Source organism: Glycine soja, chromosome 1, assembly GCF_004193775.1.
Source record: "Glycine soja cultivar W05 chromosome 1, ASM419377v2, whole genome shotgun sequence".
Classification (NCBI taxonomy): domain Eukaryota; kingdom Viridiplantae; phylum Streptophyta; class Magnoliopsida; order Fabales; family Fabaceae; genus Glycine; species Glycine soja.
In genome coordinates this window covers 52,371,576-52,397,849 of record NC_041002.1, presented here as the reverse complement: position 1 = coordinate 52,397,849, position 26,274 = coordinate 52,371,576, and the positions used below count along the sequence as shown (strand labels likewise).

General features: G+C 34.9%; 3 protein-coding genes, 1 non-coding gene and 1 pseudogene across 4 annotated transcripts; 1 reads left to right on the top strand and 4 right to left on the bottom strand.

Moving 5' to 3' along the window:
* The first annotated feature begins 368 nt into the window (after window positions 1-368).
* On the top strand, window positions 369-9,695 carry LOC114421424 (serine/threonine-protein kinase SRK2I-like). Its single transcript, XM_028387331.1, has 9 exons — window positions 369-733; window positions 1,948-2,022; window positions 2,110-2,211; window positions 2,292-2,345; window positions 2,463-2,555; window positions 7,003-7,095; window positions 7,921-8,025; window positions 8,113-8,211; window positions 8,952-9,695. Exons 1-9 carry the CDS (start codon window positions 563-565, stop codon window positions 9,237-9,239), a joined length of 1,080 nt encoding a protein of 359 aa, XP_028243132.1. The 5' UTR covers window positions 369-562; the 3' UTR covers window positions 9,240-9,695.
* A 903-nt stretch (window positions 9,696-10,598) lies between these two features.
* Window positions 10,599-15,347, bottom strand: LOC114421418 (probable disease resistance protein At5g66900). The gene is made up of 5 exons (XM_028387318.1): window positions 14,415-15,347; window positions 13,510-13,913; window positions 12,956-13,326; window positions 11,856-12,127; window positions 10,599-11,651 (listed from the first exon to the last, which is right to left on the bottom strand). Exons 1-5 carry the CDS (start codon window positions 15,037-15,039, stop codon window positions 10,816-10,818), a joined length of 2,508 nt encoding a protein of 835 aa, XP_028243119.1. The 5' UTR covers window positions 15,040-15,347; the 3' UTR covers window positions 10,599-10,815.
* A 1,548-nt stretch (window positions 15,348-16,895) lies between these two features.
* Window positions 16,896-20,500, bottom strand: LOC114421407 (probable disease resistance protein At5g66900). Its single transcript, XM_028387306.1, has 5 exons — window positions 19,873-20,500; window positions 19,276-19,685; window positions 18,830-19,197; window positions 18,367-18,632; window positions 16,896-18,047 (listed from the first exon to the last, which is right to left on the bottom strand). Exons 1-5 carry the CDS (start codon window positions 20,462-20,464, stop codon window positions 17,215-17,217), a joined length of 2,469 nt encoding a protein of 822 aa, XP_028243107.1. The 5' UTR covers window positions 20,465-20,500; the 3' UTR covers window positions 16,896-17,214.
* Window positions 20,501-22,272: 1,772 nt separating this feature from the next.
* LOC114421398 lies at window positions 22,273-23,839 on the bottom strand (annotated as a pseudogene).
* TRNAW-CCA lies at window positions 22,361-22,432 on the bottom strand. The gene has a single exon. It is a non-coding gene; the product is annotated as a tRNA-Trp (tRNA).
* Window positions 23,840-26,274: the final 2,435 nt, after the last annotated feature.

Sequence of the window (26,274 nt, the reverse complement as noted above, 5' to 3'; positions counted from 1 at the left end):
ACATTTGAGTTGGTGTGAGAATCACAATTCACAGTAAAGCAAAGAGAATGGACCGTGCCACATGGACTTGGTCCAATGAGGGAAGCCGCTATCATTTTTGTAATACAACAATACAAGACAGAGAAAATCTCAAGTCAAGTGGGCATGGTCTGACAACAACACTCAACCAGTCAACAAAATACATACTAGCCCCCATCCAATGCTAGATTTAGATTAGATAGATAAATAGATAAATGCCCAATTTCACTTTACATTACATCACTACAAAGTAAGTGAAGTGAGACACAAGGCAAAATTAAATAAAATAAGCGCAACAGTAAAGAAAACTGTGGGCTCAGCATTTTGGGCAATAAATAATACTCGCAAACACGAAAATGCTGCTTACGAGGCAAACAACCTTAGCCGGCGTCATCCGCAAAACGACGTCGTCACTATCTCTCACAAGTCTTCCTTCCCACTTGCACTCTCTCTCTCTCTCTCTCACTCCCTCACTCACCGGTCGCCGAATCTTTCTCCGCATCCGCAACCACCACCGCCGTATCCTCCTTTGCTTCTTCAACCGATGGATCGGCCGGCGACCGGACCTGGCGTGGACATGCCGATCATGCACGATAGCGACCGCTACGATTTCGTTCGGGATATTGGCTCCGGGAATTTCGGCGTCGCAAGGCTTATGAGGGATAAACAGACGCAAGAGCTTGTTGCTGTCAAGTATATTGAACGCGGAGATAAGGTTAGTGCCAATCAACAAAAAAAAATAAAGGTTTTCGATTTTTTTGGGGTGGCAAGGAGAAAAAGGAAGGAAAAAAAATAATTCACATGATCGTTTTCCTTTTATTGGTGTCGGTTGTATATTGATGCTGACGTATGATGCTACCTCGTAATACGATGGTTTGGGTTTCTATTTTTGTTTCGGTGCTTGTGAAATAATTTTTTTTTTCTGCCGTTAAGTTCTTTTGGGCTGTTTCGTTAGTTTTGGTGACGTCTGCTAGGGATATGGTTGCTGAATACGGAAAATTTGCGTAGCTCAGCTGGCTACTGGAGCCAGTTAATGATGCGTAGGGAAAACGGAAAGAGAGAATGCTAGTTATCAATTAATCATGCACTTTTTCGGTTTTCTAATTGGGTGCTGGTGATTGAAGTGTCATCAATGTGGCAATTCAGTTTATCTTCCTACCTTTTTCTAATTATAACTTTCTGCTGTTGTCATTATTTTTTGAAAAAATAAAATAAAATCTTCTACTCATGTGTTGCTGCATAAGTATGTTTAGAACTAACTTAAAGGATGATAGGTAAGTTTCATTGATGAGGAGAGGCTGCTGAAGAAATGAGGGAAAGTTTAAGTGGGGATCTGGTGTTTATTGTTTGTCTGGCTTGGTTTTGGTTCTTCTGATTGTGCACTAGATTAAGTGTGGAGTTTATGGAGTGTGAGACATAAATTGATAAAAATCATTCTCGTGCGAGAGCTTGAGCTGTTGGGATAATGTTAGATACAATGCCAATTGTGTGCTTTCACCAGTTAGCTCGAGCTTTTGGAATAGTTGGTTCATGACATGGCATTGAAGCTTCTATAATCATGTGATCTGTAGTTCGGTCCTTATTATCCCATTCTTCTAATCTAAATAGAAGATAAATTTCAGCACAATGTAATGTGGGCCTCTGTTGTCTATGCTTCAAGCCAAGAAGGGTTTTTGCATAAGGAGGTGTGCAGTCAAATGTTGGACTGGTTCAGGTGGTGAATCCAGATCACGTGGTTTAAGTAAATTTTAGGTTTACAGTTTCACAAAAGAAATAGTGAAACAAGGAAATCTTTTTGGGTGTTCTAAATCATACTATGATTCAAGTATGATCTTTTAGATCAATCTTTATTTGTTGCCACTTTCTTTCTTTTTCATGTTGATGAAGCAGTGGACTTATCTCTTCCCTATCATTTGCTGTGTGTCACAGATTGATGAAAATGTTAAAAGAGAAATCATTAATCACAGGTCTCTAAGACATCCTAACATTATCAGGTTTAAGGAGGTTGGTATATATTTGTATTTATATATTTTTATGTTCAGAGGTACAATAATCATATTCATGGAAAATGTTCTTTGATATTTGACTCAGGTTATTTTAACACCTACTCATCTGGCCATTGTAATGGAATATGCATCTGGTGGAGAACTATTTGAGAAAATCTGCAATGCAGGGCGTTTTAATGAGGATGAGGTTCTTATACAATTTGTTTACTTTTGCTTGTGCTAGCTCTCTATTTCCTGTGTAACTATTAACCCATTGTCATGCCACAGGCTCGTTTCTTCTTTCAACAACTCATATCTGGGGTCAGCTATTGTCATGCAATGGTAACTGATCTCTTTCTCCCACATTATCTGATATAAATTTAACCTACGCTAGAATGTAGTATAGGCAATGTGTCAATCTTTTGAGTCTTATGCATCATAATATGTCTCCTCATGAAGGAAGTGTGTCACCGGGACCTGAAGTTGGAAAACACGTTGTTGGATGGAAGCCCGGCGCTTCATTTGAAGATATGTGATTTTGGATACTCCAAGGTAAGTGTTTCTTCATCATAGTGTGGGTTCCTTGCTTATATATTTTACTGGGAAGTGTAGACTCTGGTTCAGTAAGTTTACCTTTAAATAATACTTTTGTCATATATTTAATTGCACCTTTCTAATAGCAGCTCAGGCTCCTTCGAAAACTAGCATATCTGCAAATTACTTTCTCCATAAGGTTGTTCTTTAGTTTTCTTATGAAGCTATTTTGTTCTACTAATATAGACTACTGCATTGAACTTGGGTAGCTATCTCCTTAAGTTTCTAAAAGGTGATTTTATTCATTTTTGTTATTGGAAGGGACAATTGTGCATGATTATCATTGCGAATTTTGATCATCTGAATTATTAATTAAATTTGTGCCTGATCCATTCATTAGAATTGGGCTTATCCCAAGGCTAAGTGATAGAGTGCTAGACCAGAATGTAGGCTTGAATTCTGAAACGTCCAGGATTTGGAAAGTATTTATAAGAAGAGGAAAACTAGTGAGAAGAGAATTAGGAGAATGATAAGTTGGCAGGTTGGTTGGGGGTGTGGGGTGAATATAGGGAAATGGAGGAACAGTGGAAGTTAGTTTTGCATAGTAAATGGCTCAGACTCCATTTGTGGAAGGCTGACTCATGCCTCCATAGATGGTGGATAAAGTAGAAGTGCTGGAAGCCAAAGTTGTTGCATTCAAGGATTCAATGAAGTTTTCAATGGTAATTTAAGCAATGACTTCTTCAAAAATGTTGGATCCATGCTCGTTTGATGAACGAGGTAGTGGAAGCAATATGGGTGATGGTGTGACCCTTGGTAGTGGAGGAGGAACTTCGTTGCTGGTCAAAGACCCCATTGATGAGTATTTTATGGCGGTTTGTAAGGTTGAGCTTCCCCTAATTGATGGCATGGATCCTGTTGGGTGTATAAATGGGGTGGGGACTCATTTCAAAGTTCAAAGTATGTCGGATGAAGTTGAAGTTAAGTTGGCTAAGCTAAGCATGGATGGTGCTACCATCCACTTGTTTAATTTGTTGAAGGAGACCAAAGAACATTTGACTTGGACTAGATTGAAGCAAGCACTGAGAGTGTATGGAGATTGTCATTACAACAATATGATTGAAGATCTTTTTTATCTTTGTCAAATGGGAACAATTGAAGAGTATATTGCAGACATTGTGTTCATCTCGTTATAGGTAGGAGTCAGTATATGAGAAAGAATTAATGCTCTAGTGCTAGCAGTACAACATTGGAGACATTACCTTATTGGCAGAAGTTTCATAGTTTTTATTGACCAAACGTGCTTAAAATATTTGTTGCAACAAAAGGTGGCTAGTTGTAATCGGTTCCATGCTGGGTATCAATGTTATTGGGGTACCATTTTGGAGTGGTCTACAAGCTGGGAAGAGAGAAGATGACTTGTACTGCATTCATGAGGAAGGGGAATTCTTGGTGTTGATTTCTTGACCAATTTGCGAACAAGGAAAAGAGCTCTAATATGAAGTACTGCTGATCCGAAGCTGAAGCAAATAATTGAGAATTTACAGGATGATTGTAAATGTTGGAAAATAGGTCATGATGTACCTAGAGTAGTAGCTTACATTTTATTTTTGTCTCTTGCATACCTGCTTTGTTCAAAGCTCTGTATTTTGTACTTACCTCTCTTCAGCTTACTGAGTAAGCTAAGTTTTCTAATATAATAGAGCCTAAGTGTAGAGAACACACTTGAGGATTTCCATTCAATCATCTCTAGTTACATTCAAGTGATCCCGCTCTACCTGATTATCACCGGCGCCACTGTTTGCTGTCAGTCCGCCGTCAGCTATAACTCCGGAGAAACCAGGGTTTGGTGCACCTCAGTGAGCGCGACCTATCCACTCACGCGCTCCTAAAGTCTGCTACGCGCCGTCATGCCCAGCTTCCCCACGACGCCTTTCTTGGAGTGTGAGATCCACGCGTCACCTTCTACCAGTCAGAATTGTGCTCTGACAGTCCAAAAAGGTTCGCCGGACCTATCTGGGCCCTATTCTGCTCTCAAATCTTCATTATCTCTCTTCAACGTCAGTGTTTCTTCAAGTTGGAAAATTTGAAGGTTCTCTTTGTGCGAATCTTCTGTCTTTGTCTCTTGTTGTGAGATGGCCTCCACAAATCCTTCTGGAGCTTCCTCCTGAGTTGGTCCCACTGTCAGTTCCACTGTGGGTCCCACTGTTTTGTTTTCTGGGACACCAGTCATAACCTCAGAAAAGCTGAATGGCAGCAAAAACTACTTGTCCAGGTCCTCTTCTGTTGAACTTTGGTTCCTTGGCCAAGGACATCATGAGCACTCAGAAGCAGGTTACTGAAATACCTGCAGAAAAACAAGAACAATGGAAACAACTTGATTTCCAGCTTTGTGCCTTGCAGTGACAGTCAGTAAAGCCAAACATCTTAGTGACCTTAAGGTATTTCAAAACATGTTACTCCTTTTGGAAAAAGGCCCAAAAGATTTATGACAATGATATTTAGAGATTGTATGATGCAGTTGACAAATTGACCTCTCTTAAACAAATCATGATATGACCTCGTTTGTAGCACAGTTTCAGTCTGCAGTTGAAGAATTAAGAATGTTCCTAGATGCTGAGTTAGTGGAAGAAATGAGAAGAAAGCATGACAACCTGTATATGGTGCTGGCCTTGCGGGCCATGAACCCAGATTTCGATCATATTCGTGATCAAGTTTTGACTAATGAAGAAGTTCCCTCAATGAAGAGTCTTCTTACATGCCTTCTTCGTGTTCCTAATCCGAGAAAGAATGAAAATTCACTTGAGCTTACTGAATCTTCAGCAATGGTGTCCAGTCAAGGAAGAGGAAGAGGAAGAGGCCACGAAAATCGTGGACGTGGAGGATGTGGTGGTGGCAGAAATGGTCAGCTTTACTACACATTGTAAGATAAGGGGCCACACTCGAGACTCCTGCTATGATATAGTTGGCTAGCCTGAGAAAACAGCAAATGTCTCCACATCGAAAACACATGAGCCAAAGTTTTTTGAAGAGGAGTATCAAGAGTACCTCCAGCTGAAGTCCAACAGTTAGGTTCAATCATCCTCAGGCCCAAGTACTTCAACAACTTGCATCTCTCATTCTGTGGATAGTTAAGATCCATGGGTAATTGATTCAGGTGCTTCTGATCATAGTTCTCTATTCACCTCTCTGTCTCCTCCTAAAATTCTTCATCTAATCACACTAGCAAATGGCACCAAAGTCACTTCTAAAGGAGTCGGCAAAGGCTCTATTTCTCCGTCCTTAAACTTGGATCCAGTCCTTTTTGTCCCTAACTGTCCTTTCAATTTAGTTTCTCTTAGTCAGCTAGCAAAAGCATTAAATTGTTTTGTAACATTCGATGTTGATTCCTTTGTTATACAGGAATGTGGTACAGGTCAGTTGATTGGCGTAGGACATGAATCCAGAGGTCTCTACTATTTGGAAATGAGTTCATCAGTGTCTTGTTTTATGTCTCTGTCTCCTAAGCTTTTGCATGATCGCTTGGGTCATCCGCACTTGTCTAAGCTGAAGAAAATGGTTCCTAGTCTCAACAAACTTCAAGTCTTGAAGTGAGTCATGTCAGTTAGGAAAACATGTTAGGTCGTCTTTTCCAAAAAGAACTGAAACAAGATGTAACTCTGCTTTTTCCACCATTCACTCTGATATTTGGGGTCCAAGCCGTGTCACATCTTTTGGTTTCAGATATTTTGTTACCTTTATTGATTAATACTCTAGATGTACTTTTGGTTTACTAGACTTGGGTTCTGTACTTCAGTTTACACGGGTGTTTTATGCTTAAGGGCAGGTTGTAAATACCTTATTCCTCAGCTTCTGTTTTTCCCCCTTTACTTTTGAAAGTATTCCGTTTCACTCCTATGGGTGGACATTCTGGGTTCTTGAGGAATGAATATACATAGTAGGATATTGTGGAACGTATTATAGATTGGTATATAGTAGAAGATTAAAGAATTTGTAGAGGTGTGGATCTGCTGTTAGTTAGTGTTTTTCTGACAGGATTTATTTACATTTGTGAAGGAGAAAATCCATTTAACAGTAGCCAATTTGAATTTAAGTTGATCATTGCATTCCCTTGCTCTGTTCTGATCTTTGAACTTTCTTCTTTTGTATTTATGTTTCAATGTTTCACGTACAGGAGGACAACAAAAAACTGAAATGTTTCCTGAGGTTCTTGAGGCATCTGATCATTTAGCTGTTGCACACCTTTGCGGTGTTATTAAGATAATTCAACTTGCATTTGTGTTGTATATTTTATGGTACATTGTAATTAAAATAGAGGTCATCCATGTTCATGTAACGACACATTGAGGTCCATTAATAGTTGGATTTTTCTTTCGTCCTTTGTATTCTATTTTATTTTAAAGAATTTGAATTGTTTTGATCAATTTCTGTATCCTGCAAATGTAATAGATTTTGTTATTGGCAGTCTTCCGTGCTTCATTCACAACCTAAGTCAACTGTGGGAACTCCAGCATATATTGCTCCAGAAGTATTGCTGAAGCAAGAGTATGATGGCAAGGTAGAGTACTTTTTAGTTTCATAGTCTTACTCTTTTTCTGTATTAATCTTATAATTTGATAGAGGGCGAGCCCTGGTGCAGCGGTAAAGTTGTGCCTTGGTGACTTGTTGGTCATGGGTTCGAATCCGGAAACAGCCTCTTTGCATATGCAAGGGTAAGGCTGCGTACAACATCCCTCCCCCATACCTTCGCATAGCGAAGAGCCTCTGGGCAATGGGGTACGAAGTTTTTTAATCTTATAATTTGATAGAAATAATTTGTGGGCTAGTGAGTTATATTGACTTATAAACCCTGGAATAAGGAGCTAAAGCAATTTTTTTTTTTTGATAATCTATCTGTCATCACTGACTCCAGTTGTAATTTTAGCCTGAACTCTAGACAAAGATTGTTGTTTTTCTGGTTGTTGTCTATACATAGTTCATGTCTTGGCACTAATTGAACTTCTTAACTTAATTTACAGTATTTATTTAAATCTCTTTTTATTAATTATAAGAGAGCAGATAACTGTTGGTTCTTAATATTATGTGCCATAGCATGATTCACATTGCAACATTATGGTGTCAATTGATTCATGTAGCTAACCTCACCTAATGGGAAATGGATTGGTTGTTGTGGACTTGTGGTTTTTATTGTTATTGTATTTCTCATATTTTTAATGTGCAATACACTAATGAAGCTCCTACAGATAATTGTGTATTCTTGAGTCTCACCCATGTGATGAAATTGGATTGCACAGTGATCGAACATTTAAATTTTTTATTTTTCTAGTGTGTATGTTCGGTATATTAAATGGATTTTTTAATGTTGTCATGCACTTAATATCAGATTGCAGATGTCTGGTCATGTGGAGTAACCTTGTTTGTGATGCTAGTGGGATCATATCCTTTTGAAGATCCTAATGATCCAAAGGATTTCCGGAAGACAATTCAGGTTGATCTGATATTTAAGATATTTGCATGTTTTCTTTACAAGCTCCTGGTTGCGTGAGCACAACCTGTTTTGGTTGGTTCCTTGCAGAGGGTTCTCAGTGTCCAGTATTCCATTCCAGACAATGTTCAAGTATCTCCTGAGTGTCGCCACCTTATCTCAAGGATCTTTGTTTTTGACCCTGCAGAGGTAATTTCTATTTTCTAATAAATCACCTACTTCTGCATATATACAATTCCTGAGGAGTTTTGTTCTGTAGATGCATTTTTATACACTACCACTACTAGCCTCCCACTTGAAAGTGTTGGTAGAAGTTTTTTTCCCCAGTTCAAGCACTATATTATGATCTGGGTTGATGAAGGATAACCTTATGTTTGGCATCTTCCTTAATACAAATAATATTATCTATAGCTATATATAAAAGAAATATGGTGTTTTGGTGTACACATTTTTATGCCCATTTTATCCTTATAACTACATTTATAAGTTAATATTTTATCATTATAACTACCTTCACAAATCACCCACTAACTTCCATTATCTTTCTTTTTTATTAAAAAAAAAACATGAAAAAAAGCAGTTAGACAGGGAGCACCTGTTTTTCACATTTTCTACGTCTAGAGCCACTTAAGTTTTATATCTAGCATCAGATAGGAATGTCTACCTTTTATGACACATCTTAATATTATACCTTCCATTTTCTAGGTCCTACGCTGCTTAGATTGTAAATCTAGCATTGATAAGAATATTGTAGGCACGGCCACATTCAATACTATATAATAAAAAATTGTGATAATAGACAGCAGGGAAAATTGTTGATTGCATATTATGAATCGAACCTCTTGATTATATAAGGTAGGGATTAACTTCCACTCTTGCTAGTTTATTGATTTATTTGAACCTTATGCATTTGGACATTAATTTGACAGAGAATCACTATTCCTGAAATATTGCAAAATGAATGGTTTCTGAAAAATCTTCCTCCTTACTTGATGGATGAAAAGATCATGGGTAACCAATTTGTAGAATCAGATCAGCCCATGCAGAACATTGATACGATCATGCAGATAATTTCAGAAGCCACCATACCAGCTGCGGGGACCTATTCTTTAGACCAGTTTATGGCTGATAACATAATAGATGATGACATGGATGAATTAGACTCTGACTTTGAGCTTGATGTAGATAGCAGTGGGGAGATAGTGTATGCCATATAATTTAATCATCGTCTGCATTTTAGAGACAGCATAATGAATGGACAGCATCTTAATATTCAACAGGGCAATCTCCCTTAATTTAATCAAGGAAAGAGAAAGTGTGGAGATCGTATTTCCTGTAAGATTGGATGATACACAAAGTTCATCATGTTAATTTGTATGTTGTATACTTCGTGAACTGCCGAGGGAAGGAACATGATTCTTACACTCAGAAGGGTTGGTGGCTGAGAAATCATAATTACCCTTTCCTCTTTTCCTGTTGAATACTTGTTTTATATCATATATATACACTAGCCTTTTTGTTGTCTCTTGTCAGTTATATTGGTGTCAGGATTCTTGTTTGCATATACATCAGCCTTGTGACCATTCCTTTAGGAGTTCTTGTGTTTATCCTGTGATCTAGAACATCTCATTCCTGTTCACCATTTCAGTTTATTTTTTGCATATTTTCGTTTCGGCACTGTTGTACCTCTTGTCCTCTTCTGTGCTGCAATGCAAGTCACGAAGCTGTGAATGCTACTAAAAAAGATGTGATAAGATTCTACAATAGTGTACTAGAATGGGGTGGACGGCCTTAGAATTTTATTTCCTGAGCCTGTATTAATCGTCTCGTTGCTTGTGGGTTATATTTCGATCCTTTTATTCCTTAAATTGCCTTCTTCGGAATGGTATTTTTATGTGTATGATAAAATGTTTTCATTCAACCTCTTGCTTTACGTGTGGAATAATTTCGGGTACAGTTAGATAACCAGTTTCATTAAGTATATATTTAATAATTATTTTATCAAATAAAAGTTTATTCATAAATTTGATAGTGAACCTTGTTAAATAAGTAATTAGAACTTATAAAGAATCATGTGTTACTTTTTTAAACTTGAATAAACTATTTGAACTGTTTCCCTAGTCCATTTTCATTATTAAATTTTTGTAGCGTTTAATTTCTGAATTGTGATGATTATCTTGAAACGTTTTCCAATGAATCTTACCCTCTGCAAACAATTATATTGAAGAACCGTTATTCGTCTCCTTTCAAATACGGTGAATATATTGGCTTTCCAACATAAAAATGAGAATGACTTCTCCACATTAGTCGGACACTTGCAAGCCAATGTCAAATTCAACTCATCCACTAATATTTATGCAATTTTGTGGGGGACTAATGAAGCTGCAATGGAAGAATAGGTCTCGATAACTGTTGCAAAAGCAACAAAACACATAAGATACCCTTGATAACCACATTTAGGTATCCCTTACATGGTGTATCATGTTATCATGACCATGTCATTTTTTATTTATTATATATAAAATAAATACTTTGGTTCCGCGAATATCTACCAAAATTAATTATAGGCAATCTCCTTTTTTTCTTCTTCAAATAAACGAGAATATATTGCGTAGTTAATCACAAATATAAAAATGAACATGCTAAAATTACACATGAAGTGTTCTTTCAGGCCACATTGACGTGTTATATCTACAAATTCACTGATACAAACTCCTACTTTATTCACTACATGAACATTATTTTCCAGTTTCAACATGATTCTAAGTCACCATCAATTTCAAGAAACAAGTTTCAGGAATGAACTCCTGGAAGCCAATTTAAGTTAATCTCCATTGAAGATATCTCTATCTTCAACTTGGGAATGGTAGGGAAACTTTCCCACAAGGCAGCCATTTCTTCGTCACAGATCACATATATTTCATGCTTTAAATTTCCAAAATTAATGACGGAGTACGGCAATTCACTCAGTTTTGAGCAACCCTTCAAGTAGAGCTTCTCAAGCTTCTTCAACTCACCAATGTCATCTGGTAATCTGGACAGACTTACACAATCTGAGATGTCAAGACAGCTTAGCTTGTTAAGCCCTTTAACAGAATCTGGCATCTCTACCAAATCAGAGCAAGAACATAGCCTTAGCACTTCCAAATTCTCCAGCTTCGCAATATCTTGTGGCAATGCAGATAGCCTGTGACAGTTAGTGATACTAAGCTTCTTCAATGGGGTGATGTTACTCAGCCCATCGGGCAATTTAACCAGATCATTACAATAGTCAATGCTCATCTCCACAAGATTTGGCATTGCATCTGAGATTTGGATAGAACAGTTTTCAAAAGCCTGCCTTGTATTACACATATGAAGGGACAATTTTCGCAGATTCTTCAATATGCAGAGGGAAGGGACTGAAACCTTTTCCAATCTGATTCTTTTCAAGTTAGATAAAGAACCAAGTAGCTCAAAATTGTTTAATTCTGAACGATGGAAACCATAATTTGTGACTATCAGAACTTTAAGTTTGCTCATATTTTCTGTGAACTTCGGTAATGGGTACTGGCTAGAGTTAAGATTTAAAACTAGAACCTCAGCTTCATCAGGTAGCATGTCACACCAATCTGAAGTAAACGTTTCATCTGCAGAGGCAACATATTTGACATCAACAGTGGAAGATGAAGTATGGCACAGCGCAGGAGTATTTCTTATTAGTCCATACATTTCCAAAACAGTTGCGAAATTTAATTTTTTAATCGTTGAGAATAGTTAAAGGGTACGTTTATTGACTTTCTTAATCATTTGTGTATGTGCATTCCCTAAAATTTGGAGAGAGAGAAACAAACCAGTTGAAATAGATAATATGCGAGCAGCAACCCTTAGTTGTTTCTGTCTATACGACGTTCCGAGGATGAATGAAAAAGTACGGCCAATGATTCCTTGCTGATTCTGTCCTACCCACCATTCAGGACGATTATCTCCACTTAAGTCAATAATCAGTCTTTCTCTCTGTTCAAATGGTTTTTCTTCGCTTTGACGGATTGCTAGCTCTCTAAGGAGATCATGCAGCATAACGAAATGGTTATTGTAGTACATGTCTGCATCCTTTGCTACTTTCCTGGACCACAAGATGAACAATTTTATTTCTTTGCTTCATAATGACAAGCAAAAAGTTACACACCCTGCATTCTTCTTGAATTTAAACTACTAAATTTATCCCAAAACGTCTCATGCATGTACTAACTACTAAGTTTATGAACTCTGCTGAAGTTATAACGTTTTAAACTTACATTACTTCATGCACTAACCATCCTATCTGTCCGTGCATAAATGCAACTAATCCGCCCAATTAATGCATTGGATCAGCAATTATTGTTATTCCATCATACTACTCCGGACCTAAATATAAGCAAAAGAAAAAAAAATTGGATCTAAATATAAACAAATACTAACTAACTTTTATCTCATTTAATGATAATATTCCTATTATGTTCTTCATTTAATAAAATATTGTTTCCCATGAATCATTTATTCCTCTTCTACAAGTACTAATATGAAGGGTATTTTGGAAAAAAAAATTAATTAAATGTTATTAACTGAATTCTTTAATCCATGTGTCTCATACTCCAACCCCAAATCGTAAACTTCATCCACCCAAAATCCCTAACCTTCACATTACCAAAAATCTCTAATTCCCAAAATCAGCAACACGAATTCAAATTGAACAACGAGAAAATGAGACCGTAAAAAAAGTTAACGGTCAACGTTCAATTTTTCCTCCGGGGACTCAGATAGTGAATTTTGAAAAATAGGAGGACTTCGATAGTGAATTAAAAAATAGGAGGACCGATTTAGTGAAATGAGAAAAATAGGAGGACTCTTTTTGCAATTAAGTCTAAATTAAATCAAGCATTTAATGTGACCAACAGGGAGAAGCCATATATACCTTGTAACTATGACATTAATCAAATTCCTGATGGTTAGATCATGGACGATGGTCATTGCATTCCTACCATTTTCGTCAAGGTTATGCAGTTCTGACCACATATCAATAAGGGCAGCAACAGGGATCCTTTGATCTTCAGGAAATAGCCCCAGATCCTCGAAGCACACCTTTTCGTTGATTTTGAACTTATCCTCCAATATATCTAAACTTTGTTGAAGACGAAAAAGCAAATCAGAACTACTAGACTCCAGCAGAATGGATTGACTTTGCAAACAATCCTTCATATTTTGCCACACCTCATAAGGCTGCTGACAGAGTGACCCTGCGGTGACCTTAAGCGCCAATGGTGAACCCTTACAACCTCTCACAATCTGCATTAATTTCAGTGCAACATAGTAAAATCAGTGAACAATAAGATAAAAGGCTCAGGTAACTAAGCTGTTCGTATCCTAATGCGCAAGGATGAACATGACAAACAAACATAAATTTTCTGTATTGCTATATATAATCATGTCTAACTGGGGTGAATGATTTTGGAGAAGTAAAAGGTGTACCTCGTGGACAAGATTTTCATCAGGCATGTATGAGCTCTTGCCATTCAGCTGTGCAAAGTGACAGAAAAGGGCGACCGCATGATCATGATCAAGTTTATCCAACTGGCATGGAGTGCCAAATCTAGGAAATGAAACCCTTGAAGTCACCAAAATCTTGTAATCAGGTATGTCTAGTTTAAACTTCTCAACAAGAGCTTCTGAGCTAGGCCAAACATCATCCAAGACCAACAATATTGGATTTTTCCCAACAAGCCTCAGCAGAAATCCCAATCGATTGATTGCATCTTCATCGCTTTGAAACTTAGGCACCGGACAACCACAGTGTTCAAACAGTGTCTCTACAATGTTCTTCAAGTTGGGTGTCTTTGAGACGGTGACAAAGAAGACGTTTCCCCCAAACTTGCCTAGTCAAAACAAAACAGCTTTCTAAACCAACGAGAATCTGAAATACTATTCCACAATGCATGCCATACATAACTCACTATACGAGCTAGTGATTTCACTAAAAGAGTAATAATTCAGATTAATAACATATCATACGATGACCAAGATAATGACTCGTTTGGTCGCTATACTTGTACAATCTTTATGTTTTAGTTTCTACATTTAGTAATTACTCGTTAATCTGTTTTAGTCTTTATCGTAACTAAAATGGATTAAAAAGTGCATATGAAGAGCTAAAACGAGTAGTTTGGATACAAGGCTAAAGTCCTTTTGACAGCTTTTGAGAGCTTCTCTATTGGAATTAAAGAGCTTTTTCCAGTAGAGAAGCTCTCAAAAGCACTTATAGCTTGTATCCAAACAGGTAATTAGCGTAATGACTAAAGCGTCAAGATTATGCACCAAATGAGCAATTGAAACAAAATCTTATGCTGAGGAATGAGAAGAAGAGAGGGAAGAGTTACCTTTGACTTGAGGGTCCCAACAGATCTTCTTAGCCAACGTGCTTTTCCCCGATCCCCCCAAACCAGTCAAGACAAGAACGGACACACCATCCTTGAGCAAGTCAATCCTCAACTTGCTCATAGGCACATCCATTCCCACACACTCCGGTTCTTGGGGGGCCCCACTTAGACCCCTTAAATGGAACGAATGCCCAAAACCCTCCTTCTTGGACAGAATATCCAGAATCTGTCTCACACTGGCCACGATCTCCATCAAGTCCCTCTTGTTCTCCGCCGAAACGTTCACCGAAAAGTGCCTCTTCAAAGCCTCGTCCTTGCTCCGAAGCTTGCTCTGGTAATACGGGAAAGAGAGCATTCTCCAGCGACCGAATTTGGAGCACTTGCGAACAAGCTCTTCGCCAGCTCGCATTTGAGACTCCAACCTCTCTATCTCCTCTATGGGGCGATCCAGCATCTTGTTGTAACGCTTCATCTCCTCCACTTGAGGAGCCAGAGAGTTTAAGGTTTCTATGTTGCTCTCGAGGGTGGGTCTGAAGTCTCGACCTTTGTTTATGGTCGCAATAGCCCCTTTCAGTAACTCCCCCATCACTGCTCCCACAGCACCTCCACTGAACAGATCTTCCATCACTAACCACGCCCAGATGACAAAAATCCGAACTTTTCTCGAATCGAAGCCGAACACAACAGCAATGGATGCAACTTTTGTGTTGTGTGGAATCAAAACGAGTAACGATGAAATCGAAGTTGTAATGAAGTGTGAGGAAGCTGTTATCGATCGCCAAACGCGATTTTTCGTTGTTGCTTTTTGTCTTTCGCTGTGTTTAATTTATAGTATCTATTAACTTTAGCTAAACCAAATACACATCTTCGTCCTCTTTGCCCAGCTACTTACAGGAAACAGGAATGGAAGGATTTTCGTGTTTGAATGAATAACTCTCGTTAAGGAATAAACTATGATAAAACTTTCGATAAATAATTAAATTTGTGATGAAAATTATGTGATGTGGTGGTAAATTGATATTGAATGATTAAAAATATAAATTTAATTTTTGAATATATAAAAAATATGATAAATTAATTAGGTTATATTTATGAGATTATTTTATTCTTAAAGTATGAGTTTGAATGAAATTGATAAAATTAATTTTAAATTAAATTAATTTTATGAAATTGATTTGATTAAAATTAATTTGAAAGTGATATGATTTATGTTTGAATGTTTTATTATAGAATTAAGTTAAGAGTAAAACTCAATATAAATTTTTTGATTCAATACAAAAGATATTTAAAGTTGGTTCAGCTCAAAATAAAATTTCTAATGACAAACCAAACGCTCATTATAATATTTAACAATCAATTTAATAATAAATTATATTTTTTATGCTCAATTTGATATTAAGTTGTAAAGTTTAAGAATTAGTTTATCATTAAATTATTTACATGATATATTTGTTGTATTTTTTTTTAGATTTATAGATCATTCATTTATGAAGGATCAATTTGTCAGCGTTTCATATTTTTACAAATAAATTTAATTATTTATCTTAGAATTTCACATAAATAAGGAGACATTAACTTATTAAACTAGGATAAAAGTTTGTAAATATGAAGATCTTTTTAGTTAAAAGGAATGAAAGAGATGTAAAGATTAATTGAGATAAAAAGATAAAATATTTAAATTAAAGTAGAATATAAAAATATGAGACTCACACAAACTTATAAAATTTTAATCTCAAATATATCTAATTATAATCAACCCAAACACTAATACACTACCTAATTTATGATGGATGACCAATCCGGTGATCCATTCTAAAATTGGTCTTAAAACATTTTTTTTATAGAAAATCCAAATTTACGATATTATATCTTGAATAATAATTAATGTATGGTGAATAATTTTATCAGAAAAAACTATGCAATTTATATTTTCATTAAATTACAAATCAAAATAGAAATAGTTTTTAAGATAATTATTGTAAACCTAAAAATATAATTATTATAAAAGTTAATAAACTTATCAAACATAATAATTGTAAAATAGTTTAGACCGTCTTCATTTTTTTTTTTGCAATTTTAGTTTTCTTTTCAATTCTCAATGTTGCATTTGTTTTATTTCTTTCATTTTATTCCAATCAAATCCTAAATTTAACATATTCATTTGAGATATTATAAAAAATAATTTAATTAATTAACATATAAAAGGAATAAACGTATATAAAATTAACAATTGAACATAATTTTCTTAAAACATAAGAACTAAAAAAAAATAAAAGGACAAAAATTACAAATTATAAATAATTTTTCAGTAGACTTTACTTATTTTCCGACCAATCTTTGAATTAATTAAAATTTATTTCTCCTAATAAATTGGAGGATTAAAGAAAAAAAATTGAAATAGAATAATAGATCTCAAAAACCCTTGCAAAGGTAACAAAATACAAACGATGTCCTTAACCTCATTGAGGACTTTACCTGGGGTATCATGCAATCATGACCGTGTCATTTTTATTTATTTGTAGTAAACACTTTGGTAAGGTTCTGCAGATATATGCCAAAGTTAATTATAAAATAAGATGTCATACACGACAATCTCCCTTTTTTATTTTTTCAAACAAACGAGAAAATATTGCTCTACTTGATAACAAAAAGTATAAATGACCATGCTAAAATAACACATGAATGTTCTTTCAACACATTCCACATTGATGCTAACACAAACTCGTGTTTTTCACTAGACGAACATCGTTCTCCAATCCCAACATGATGCTGAGTCACAATCAATTTCAGGAAACAAGTCTCAGGAATGAACTCCATGAAGCCAATTCAAGTCAATGTCCTCTCTAAATATCTCTATCTTCAAATTGGGAAAGGCACGAAAATTTTCCCATAAGGTAACCGTTTCTTCGTCACAGATCACATTTATTTCATGCTTAAATTGTTCAAACTTATGGACGGAGTATGGTAATTCACCCAGTTTTGAACCCTTCATGTATAGCTTCTTAAGCTTCTTCAACTCACCAATATCATCTGGTAATTTGGTAAGACTTACACAGTCTGAGATGTCAAGACAGCTTAGCTTGTTAAGCCCTTCAAAAGAATTTGGCATCTCTAGCAAATCAGAGCAGGAACATAGCCTTAGCACTTCCAGATTCTCCAGTTTTCCAATACCTTGTGGCAGTGCAGAAAGTTTGTGGCAGTTAGTGATACTAAGTTTCTTCAATGGGCTAATCTCACACAGTCCATCAGGTAATGTAATCAAATCATTGCAATAGTCAATGCTCATTTCCTCAAGATATGGCATTGCATTTGAGATTTGGATAGAACAGTTTTCAAAAGCCTGCCTTGTATTACACATACGAAGAGACAATTTTTGCAAATTCTTCAATTCGCAGAGGGAAGGGACTGAAACCTTTTCCAATCTGATTCTTTTCAAGTTAGATAAAGAACCAAGCAGCTCAAACTTCTTTATCTCAGAACGATGAAAACCATAATTTGTAACTATCAGAACTTTAAGTTTTTTCATCTTCTTTGTAAAACACGGTAATGAGTATTGGCTAGAGTGAAGATTTAAAATCAGAACCTCAGTGTTGTAAGGTTTCATGTCACGCCAATCTGAATTAAACGTTTCATCTGCAAAAACATCATATTTGACATCAACAATGGAAGATGAAGTGTGACAAAACACAAGTGTATTTCTTATTTGTCCCTCCGTTTTCAAAGTAATTGTGACTTTTAAAAAAATAATTATTCAAAATATGTCACTATATACAACTAAGAAGGCGTTAATTACTTTTCTAGTTTCCACCTTTACTCTTGTATCTCAATTAAGTAGAATGAGAGCACCTTAAATCATTAACAGAGCAAAAGGATAATACAGTCAAATGAACTTATATTACTTTTTCCAATTTCTCATTTGTGTATAATTTGGACAGAAAAGAAACATACATACCAGTTGAAATACACAATATGCGGGCAGCAACCTTTAGCTGTTTCTGTCTTATCATTCTGGAGAAACATGGGAACATTTGGCCGATGGTTCCTTGCTGATTTTCTCCCACCCACCATTCAGGAAAATCATTTCCCGTTATGTCAATAATCAGTCTGTCTTGTTCAAATGGTTTCTCTGTGCTTTGACGGATTGCTAACTCTCTAAGGAGATCATGTAGAATTACAAAGTGGTTATTGTAGTACTTGTCTTCATCCTTTGAAACTTTCCTAGACAACCAGGGAAGAACCAAAATGTCAACAAGATGAACAACTTTACCTTTTTGCTCCATATATATCCATGCATTCTTTACTTGGTGAATTTAAACCACTAATTTTATCTCAGCGTGTGCGAACACATATATATGAAATTAATCAAACATTAAACAAACAACAGGGAGAGAGAGAGGGAGGATGTCAAGTAGTACCTTGTAACTATGAAATTAATCAAATTCCTGGTGGTTAAATCATGGATGATGGCCATTGCGTTGCTACCATCGTTATTAAGTTCATACAGTTCTGCCCACATATCAATGAGGGCAGGAACAGGGATCCTTTGGTCTTCAGGGAAAAGCCCTAGATCCATGAAGCACACCTTTTCGTGGATGTGGAACTCATCCTCCAACGCATCTAAACTTCGTTGAAGATGACAAAACAAATCAGTTTGACTAAATTCCATTTTGGATTGATTTTGTAAACGATCCTTCTTTTTTTCCCACATCTCAAAAGGCTGCCCACAGAGTGATCCGGCAGTGACCTTAAGCACCAATGGTGAACCCATACAACGTCTCACGATCTGCAATATTAGTTTCAGAGCAAATCAGTGAATAAGATAAAAGGCTGTTCGATTGTGATCAATTAAAAGAGTAAGCACCTCGTGTAAAAGATCTTCTTCAGGCATGTATGAGCTATTGTCATTTAGTTTAGCATAGTGAGCGAAAAGGGCCACTGCTTGATTGTGATCAAGTTGACCCAACAAAATCTTGGTGCCAAATCTTGGATATGCAACCCTTGAAGTCACCAAGATCTTATAATAAGGTATTTGGACTGTAAACTTATCAACAAGGGCTTCTGAGCCAGGCCAAACATCATCCAAGACCAATAATATTGGATTTTTATCATTTCCCCCCACACTCAGCAGCAGAGCTCTTAATCGGTTAATTGCATCGTCATCACTTTGAAACTCCGGCACCGGACGTCTACAGCCATGAAACACTGTCCCTACAATGCTCTTCAAGTTGGGTGTTTTGGAGACTGTGACAAATATGTTTACCCCGAACTTGCCTAGAAGTCAAAGCAAAATACAGTACATTAGCTTTAGGAGTTATAAGGTTCCAATCCCTCAACTAACATTTCTGATAAAACTAATAAACTAATAAAAAAAAAACCCAGTAATTTCCTATTTCTAAACCAACGAGAATCGCTCTAAACTCAATTTTATACTTAAACATAAAACATTTCGACAGTTTACCTTTGATGTCAGTGTCCCAACAGATCTTCTTAGCCAGTGTGGTTTTGCCGGATCCAGGCAAACCAGTCAAGACAAGGACCGACATGCCATCCTTGAGCAGTTCAATTTTCAACTTGTTCAAATGTTGTTCCATTCCAATGCACTCTGGTTCTTCGATTGCTCCGCCAATATTCTCCTTCCCTGACATGAGCAGAGTCTGGAGAATGATTTTGATGCCGGACTGGATCTCCATCATTCCGAGCCTAATGTGAACCGGCTCAATCGTAGTTGTGTGTCTCGTCAGAGCATCCTCACTGGCCTTAAGCTTGCACTGGTAACAAGGGAAGCAGAGAAATCTCCACCAAGTAACTTTGGAGTACTTGTCAGTAAGCTCTTTACCATCTCGCACAAGAGCCTCCAACTTATCTATCTCCTCTGTGGAGCTATCCAGGTTCCTGTTCAACTGTTTAATCTTTTGTACTCGAGAAGATAAAGAGTCGAAGGTTTCTCTGCTTCTTTCGAGGGTGGGTCGGAACTCGTAACCGCTGCGAATGATTTCAAGAGCCCCTTTCAACAACTCTCCCGCAGCAGCTCCAGCGAACGGCTCTGCCATCACTACTCACACACACCCGTGGAATGAAATGAAAGCAAACGAATAATATGTACTACTCACAAGACACACCAAACCCGCGTTTTTTCCGTTGACGATGACTACGCTATTTTCTTTTAGCTCGCATAATCAAAACATAAAAAGTTTACTTTATTCTCTTCGATATACACTAATATTAGAAAGGGTTGATTAATTTTTTAGTATTTAAATTATGGGGTTTTGAATTTTTGGTCTCTAAATTATTATTTAAAAAAAAATTAATCCCTAAACATACTCTCAGCTAATGTTTTCTGTTCTGATGAAATGTTATTATGCAAATTAAATATTACATCACATGTATGTCACATATATATCACGTAAGTTTTATTATATTTTTTAAATAGTTAAAATATTAAATTATTAAAATATAAAAGAAAAAGAAATAGATCATTGTTAAACCCCAACACTTCAAACACTCATGAAAATCACTATACAAATTTATGATGGACAACAACAATTCATTCTCATTATCTATAATTTAAAATGATATGCGTGATCCTTTAAATAAATAATACAATATTTAATAAAAACTATTAATGACAAATTATTTTTAATAACAACAAATTTTTAAGGATCAATTTTTTTTCAAAAATAATTTAAAAATCAAAAATTCAAAATCTCCCTCTTTTGAGCACTAAAAACTTAATTAACCATATTAGAAAAATGTGTTTGCTGAACAATGCCTCTCTTTAGTTTCCCCACCAACTCGCTACACGCTTTTGTTTTGTGTAGGCCATGGCTCAAGTATAGTCAATATGTTCACTCCAATCCCCTGCCTTATCCTGTGGTGATTGTGAATCAAATTGGCCTAAACTAATAAGTTAGAATTAGAACATTCTACTATACATATTTAGGCCCCCAGTAATAGGAAATATTAGTTGCCAAAATTGGACCAAAACTTGGATTGGCTCATTTTGGGTTGTTTAAAAGGCGACTTAGTTTAGTTGATTAGTTAATCAGGAATCACTTAAAATTAAAAATATATATAATAAAAATAGGAACATTATTTTAATTTTTCTATGACAAAATATTATACTAATTAAACATTTAAAATTAAACTAATGTTGTGTCATTTGTAATTGTTGAAGTAATTATCAAATAATTAAGGATAGAATAAATGTATATATATTATTGTAGTAAAGTGAATTTTATTTTATTTTTTAAATTAAACACCCTAATCCATGGGTGAACCAGATTCTAAGTGAGTATTGAGCCTAATAAAACCGATAAATAAAATCTTACTTGAAATCCAAGTGTATTAATCAGAATTCACCTTTTATTTTTACAATTAAAAAAATGGCTGGGACTTTACCTCTTAAATGGCTAAATTGCTAAGTATAATTTGAATAACCGAAAACTTTAACAATGATAACAAATAATTGTATGGCGCACACTTTTATTACATCAGATTTTTTACATGTTTTCATGGTATAGTATCTTATGATAAACTTAGTCACGTATTTTAATGGAGCCAAACAGAATTAAGCTGCTACAAAAATTCTCTTTGCCTTCACAAAAAATAGAAACTACTTTTAACAATAAATCACTAAAATAGGATGCAGTAACTAGTAAGTGGAAGAGTTCCACTTATAACTAGTACCTAGTGTAGTCTAAAATGAATCTGTTAGACCTTTCCATAATGTTTAGAGTGGAGCAAGAAACGTAAAACATAATCATTCCTATATTTCGCAATAGAACTCAATCATTTGATATTTTGAGATTCGCAACACCATACAACACCCGTTTGGAATTTGGAGGGCATGCTAATACTGTGAATCTAGAATCTGGTTAAATCAATTTATTGCTCATCATTTGAGATTAGATTATATACCCAAAAAAATAAGACCAAAACATAGAAATTGAACCTGACGTGAATCGAACACGCAACCTTCTGATCTGGAGTCAGACGCGCTACCATTGCGCCACAGATCCACATTTGCTAATTATCACTCGTAATAATACTATTGTACATATATTTTAACTTTTCAGGGCCATAATCACAATCCTTAGTCTATACTGATCGGTCCATAAAATTACCAAAATATAACAAGACAAATGGTAAACTTTTACTTATATTCATTTAAATAATACAGTATAAGCGTGCACATTTCTCTTATTTATATACCTTGTTACCACCTACAAAGGTAATTACTCTGTTTTCTTCTCCTTGGCTATTCTGCTTTTGATCTTCTGAATGGTCTTCTCATCAATAATCTGATAATATCTCTTGTGTTTCTCCCTCAACCACCCCACAAACCTCTTAATCTTGTCCTCGTTCTTCACATAAGTTAATGGAACTGCCATTCCCACCAATGTACCTACACATCAAAATTAAAAATAAACAAATAGTGAGATCGAGAGAAAAACAAATGGTAAAAGAACTTAACCACGTACTTACCCATATAAACTAGTGTTAGGAGGTCCATGCAACTTCCTATATAAGACAGTAACAACAATGCAGCCACAGCCCCCACAAACACGGGCCACTCTTTCTCTGCGCCCACAAGGAACAACCACCTTATTGCTTCTTTAATCCATGCTCGAACTGTCTTTGCTATTCTCGTTGTTTCTTCAGTCACTTCCAACCTCAACAAGTTCGGTGGTTCCCTAAATTTCACAAAAATCACAAGGAAACAATTATTACATATTTACATAGTTCTAAACCACCTGCATATAATCAAGATTTTTAATTTATAAGAAAGAATTAATATTTTTTTAGTTTATAAGAAAAAAATAGTAATAATCAATTACGCGTACACAAGTAAAGAGTAGTGATATAAACCATGTAACAATTTCTCGTCACAAGGAAAAAAAAAAAAGAAGCTAATTACTATGTGTATGCAATAGAGAAGCATCTTCCATGAGACAAATTTTTGCATTAGAAGAGCATGTAGAGAAGGGTGCTTACTTGCCCAAAAGTCTAAGCATATTGGCATAGAGGAATATTGAAGCAAGAACGAGTATGGCCACCCATGAGACGACAGCGAGGAAGTTGAATTCAAATACTTCCATCAACACCCATGCTACTGTTGCAGACTAGAACGCTTATATTTATTTTCTTTCTTCTCCATAGGACTACATCCTTCTCTATACCATTGTCAACATCTACACCACAAAGTCAAAGTGAAAAGTTGAGTCAAAAGGGTTTTAAATTCCCATCTCTAGATACTATCACAGCGTAAAGATTATAACTACAAAACCATGATCAAATAAATTACCCGAGGAGTAAGAGGGTTGTGTTTCTACTTTTGTTTCTGAAGACATGAGGAAGATTGTGATGAAGTGTAGATGATGTTCGAGTGTTGGAAGCAAAGTCACTTTCATCTTCAAATATATTGTGGTGTTTCGGATGACTCTGTGCCTGACTTACACGTGTAGGATTCTGAGGAGACGTGGAAACCTTGCAGCATTCGTGGCACCTTCATCTACTTTTTGCATTCTTTTATCCAACGGTGCCGCTTTAATTAAACTGGCAGAGATAAGCACAAGTAGCAAGTAGGTAAGGATTAGTGTAGCCTGTGAAGCAAAAAAAAAAGGTAACAAATAAAGCGACGAAAAATTTATAGGAAGGGTGAGATGAACGATCAATCATATACATGACAAATTAATGAACAACAATTGAGCAATAATAATGCATAACGTGTAATGTATAACTTTGTCAGCAGGGCAAAGGGCCAATGAACGTCATAAATAACTATTTCCTTCGTCTCTTTCGATTAATTTATGTTCTTTGAAAAAAATAATTAATTATAACAAATATGTCAATTATTTATATTATTGTTTTTAAATTATATTTTTTTGTCTATTTAATTATTTTTTTATTAATATTTGAAGAGAGAATAATTAAATATATATAAGAATTTTTTTATTAATACATCTAAAAATTTAAAAAAATCTTATAAGAAAAGCAAATAAATTTCTAAAAAATATTTTATAATTAACAAAGCAGGGAGTATATATTAATCAGAAAACCACAAACTTAGTTTCTACTCAATACTCATCATTGGTTCAGTTGGAATGATGTAGCCATAACCTTGTTATTACACGTATTCAGTTATTCATACAATTAATTACAACAAGCGCAAAGACAAAGTGTATAAACTCCATGATAAATAAAACACAAAAGCCAGAGTGTGAATATATACAAGTTTCTAACAGTTGACAAATATGAAGATATGCACCATATCTACTACAGCCATATATATGTCCCCACACGTTGAATTAAATGCCATGCCGAACAAGTACTTGAATTGTCACATGGTATGTTCTTCCATCCTAAGCATCCTTGGCAGAAGTGGCAATTTTAGCATTTGATCATCATTGCTCCAGTGAACAGTCCTATATATTACGATTTTAAATGTCACCCAGTGCATTTCATGAGAATTAAACATGATATTTATTATTTTACATGTGTACTACTATACTGCAACAAAAATGAAAGCACAAAAATTGTACCAGAGAGTTGAAATTGATCGAGTAACCAATCATAGTGTAATTCATGAGAAATCATGAAAGAAAAAGTCACATAATAGTTAGACACGTATTTAATGTTGGTTTATACAATAAAAATTTAGTAGCCTTTAGTGTTTTCCATTTAACATTAAAATAAATAATATGTGTACTTACGTTATCATCCAATTACATATATAATAGATTTATTAACTTTCCTTTTTTTTTTTAAAAAAAAGTTTATTAACTCTTAAAAAAATACTTTAAAAATTATCAGGTCAAATATTAGGACAAAACTTAGATCGATGCTGTTCTACAAATATTTATTTTTTGGTGTTATACTCTAGTTCACATTAGAATTTCACTTTGATAATCTGGACTAACATTTGCTGTAAATCGTTATAGAGCTGTATTAAATTGTATCCCAAATATTATACTACTCCGCCTTAGTCGGTACTTGGTGGGTTGTTAATTAGGTGAAAACATTAAACTCAAAAAATCAGATTCCATAAATTTAATGGTTTCTCATCTCTAACTCTATAGACTATATATGTTTTTTTTTTCTTTAGAAATAAAAGAAATGAAATTGAAACATGAAAGATAAGACAAAAATATCAGATTCCATAATTTGTTTGACAATAACAGTGTGAAAGAAGGAATTTTCCATTTTTAATACCTACATATGGAGAGGCAGAGTGATATCTCTTTTTTTAAGTAAAAACTTAAAAAATTATAATATAAAAAATCATTTTAGGTTAAAAATGATTTTAATTAGTACAAAGTATTTTTTACATAATTTTTTTTATTTTTACTCAAATAAGTAGAGAAAATTTCCACCTTTCTTTTTTTAATTTTTGTTCATTTAAATAATATTTTTATATTCCTAATCCAATTACACGATAAGCTTTCTTAATATATTTTCACCTCTCTAAAAAAATTAGAAAATACTCTATGTACACCTAAAATAAATAAATAAACGTCGATATATATAAATGATCATGTAACATTAAAAAATATTTGATGATCGCTTAGTTGAAAAGTACAGCAGATGGGCTTTTCGCCCTGTTCATTGATGTGACTTACACTTCAATATTAAAATATTACTTCTTGCATTATCTTTTAAGTCATATAACTTTTTTATATTTTTAAATTTAATTTTAAAATATATTAAATACTCTATCTTATTTTTTAATAATTATTTATAAAAAAATATTTCAGAAAATAAAATTTTGAAAAATATTTAATAATTTCAGAATTAAATTTTCATAAGTTAAATACTCTTCTAATATTTAATATATCAAAGTAATTAAAAGAATAATGAGAAT

Excerpts from the sequence above, each read along its gene's own strand:
- LOC114421424 (XM_028387331.1), top strand. The coding sequence starts at position 563 with ATGGATCGGCCGGCGACCGGACCTGGCGTGGACATGCCGATCATGCAC. Across the intron at positions 2,212-2,291 it reads GGCGTTTTAATGAGGATGAG|GCTCGTTTCTTCTTTCAACA; the intron begins GTTCTTATACAA and ends GTCATGCCACAG. Across the intron at positions 8,026-8,112 it reads ATTTCCGGAAGACAATTCAG|AGGGTTCTCAGTGTCCAGTA; the intron begins GTTGATCTGATA and ends GGTTCCTTGCAG.
- LOC114421418 (XM_028387318.1), bottom strand. The coding sequence starts at position 15,039 with ATGGAAGATCTGTTCAGTGGAGGTGCTGTGGGAGCAGTGATGGGGGAG. Across the intron at positions 13,327-13,509 it reads ATGAAAATCTTGTCCACGAG|ATTGTGAGAGGTTGTAAGGG; the intron begins GTACACCTTTTA and ends AAATTAATGCAG. Across the intron at positions 11,652-11,855 it reads CATATTATCTATTTCAACTG|ATGAAACGTTTACTTCAGAT; the intron begins GTTTGTTTCTCT and ends TTGCCTCTGCAG.
- LOC114421407 (XM_028387306.1), bottom strand. The coding sequence starts at position 20,464 with ATGGCAGAGCCGTTCGCTGGAGCTGCTGCGGGAGAGTTGTTGAAAGGG. Across the intron at positions 19,686-19,872 it reads TTGGGACACTGACATCAAAG|GCAAGTTCGGGGTAAACATA; the intron begins GTAAACTGTCGA and ends TTTGACTTCTAG. Across the intron at positions 19,198-19,275 it reads AAGAAGATCTTTTACACGAG|ATCGTGAGACGTTGTATGGG; the intron begins GTGCTTACTCTT and ends CTAATATTGCAG.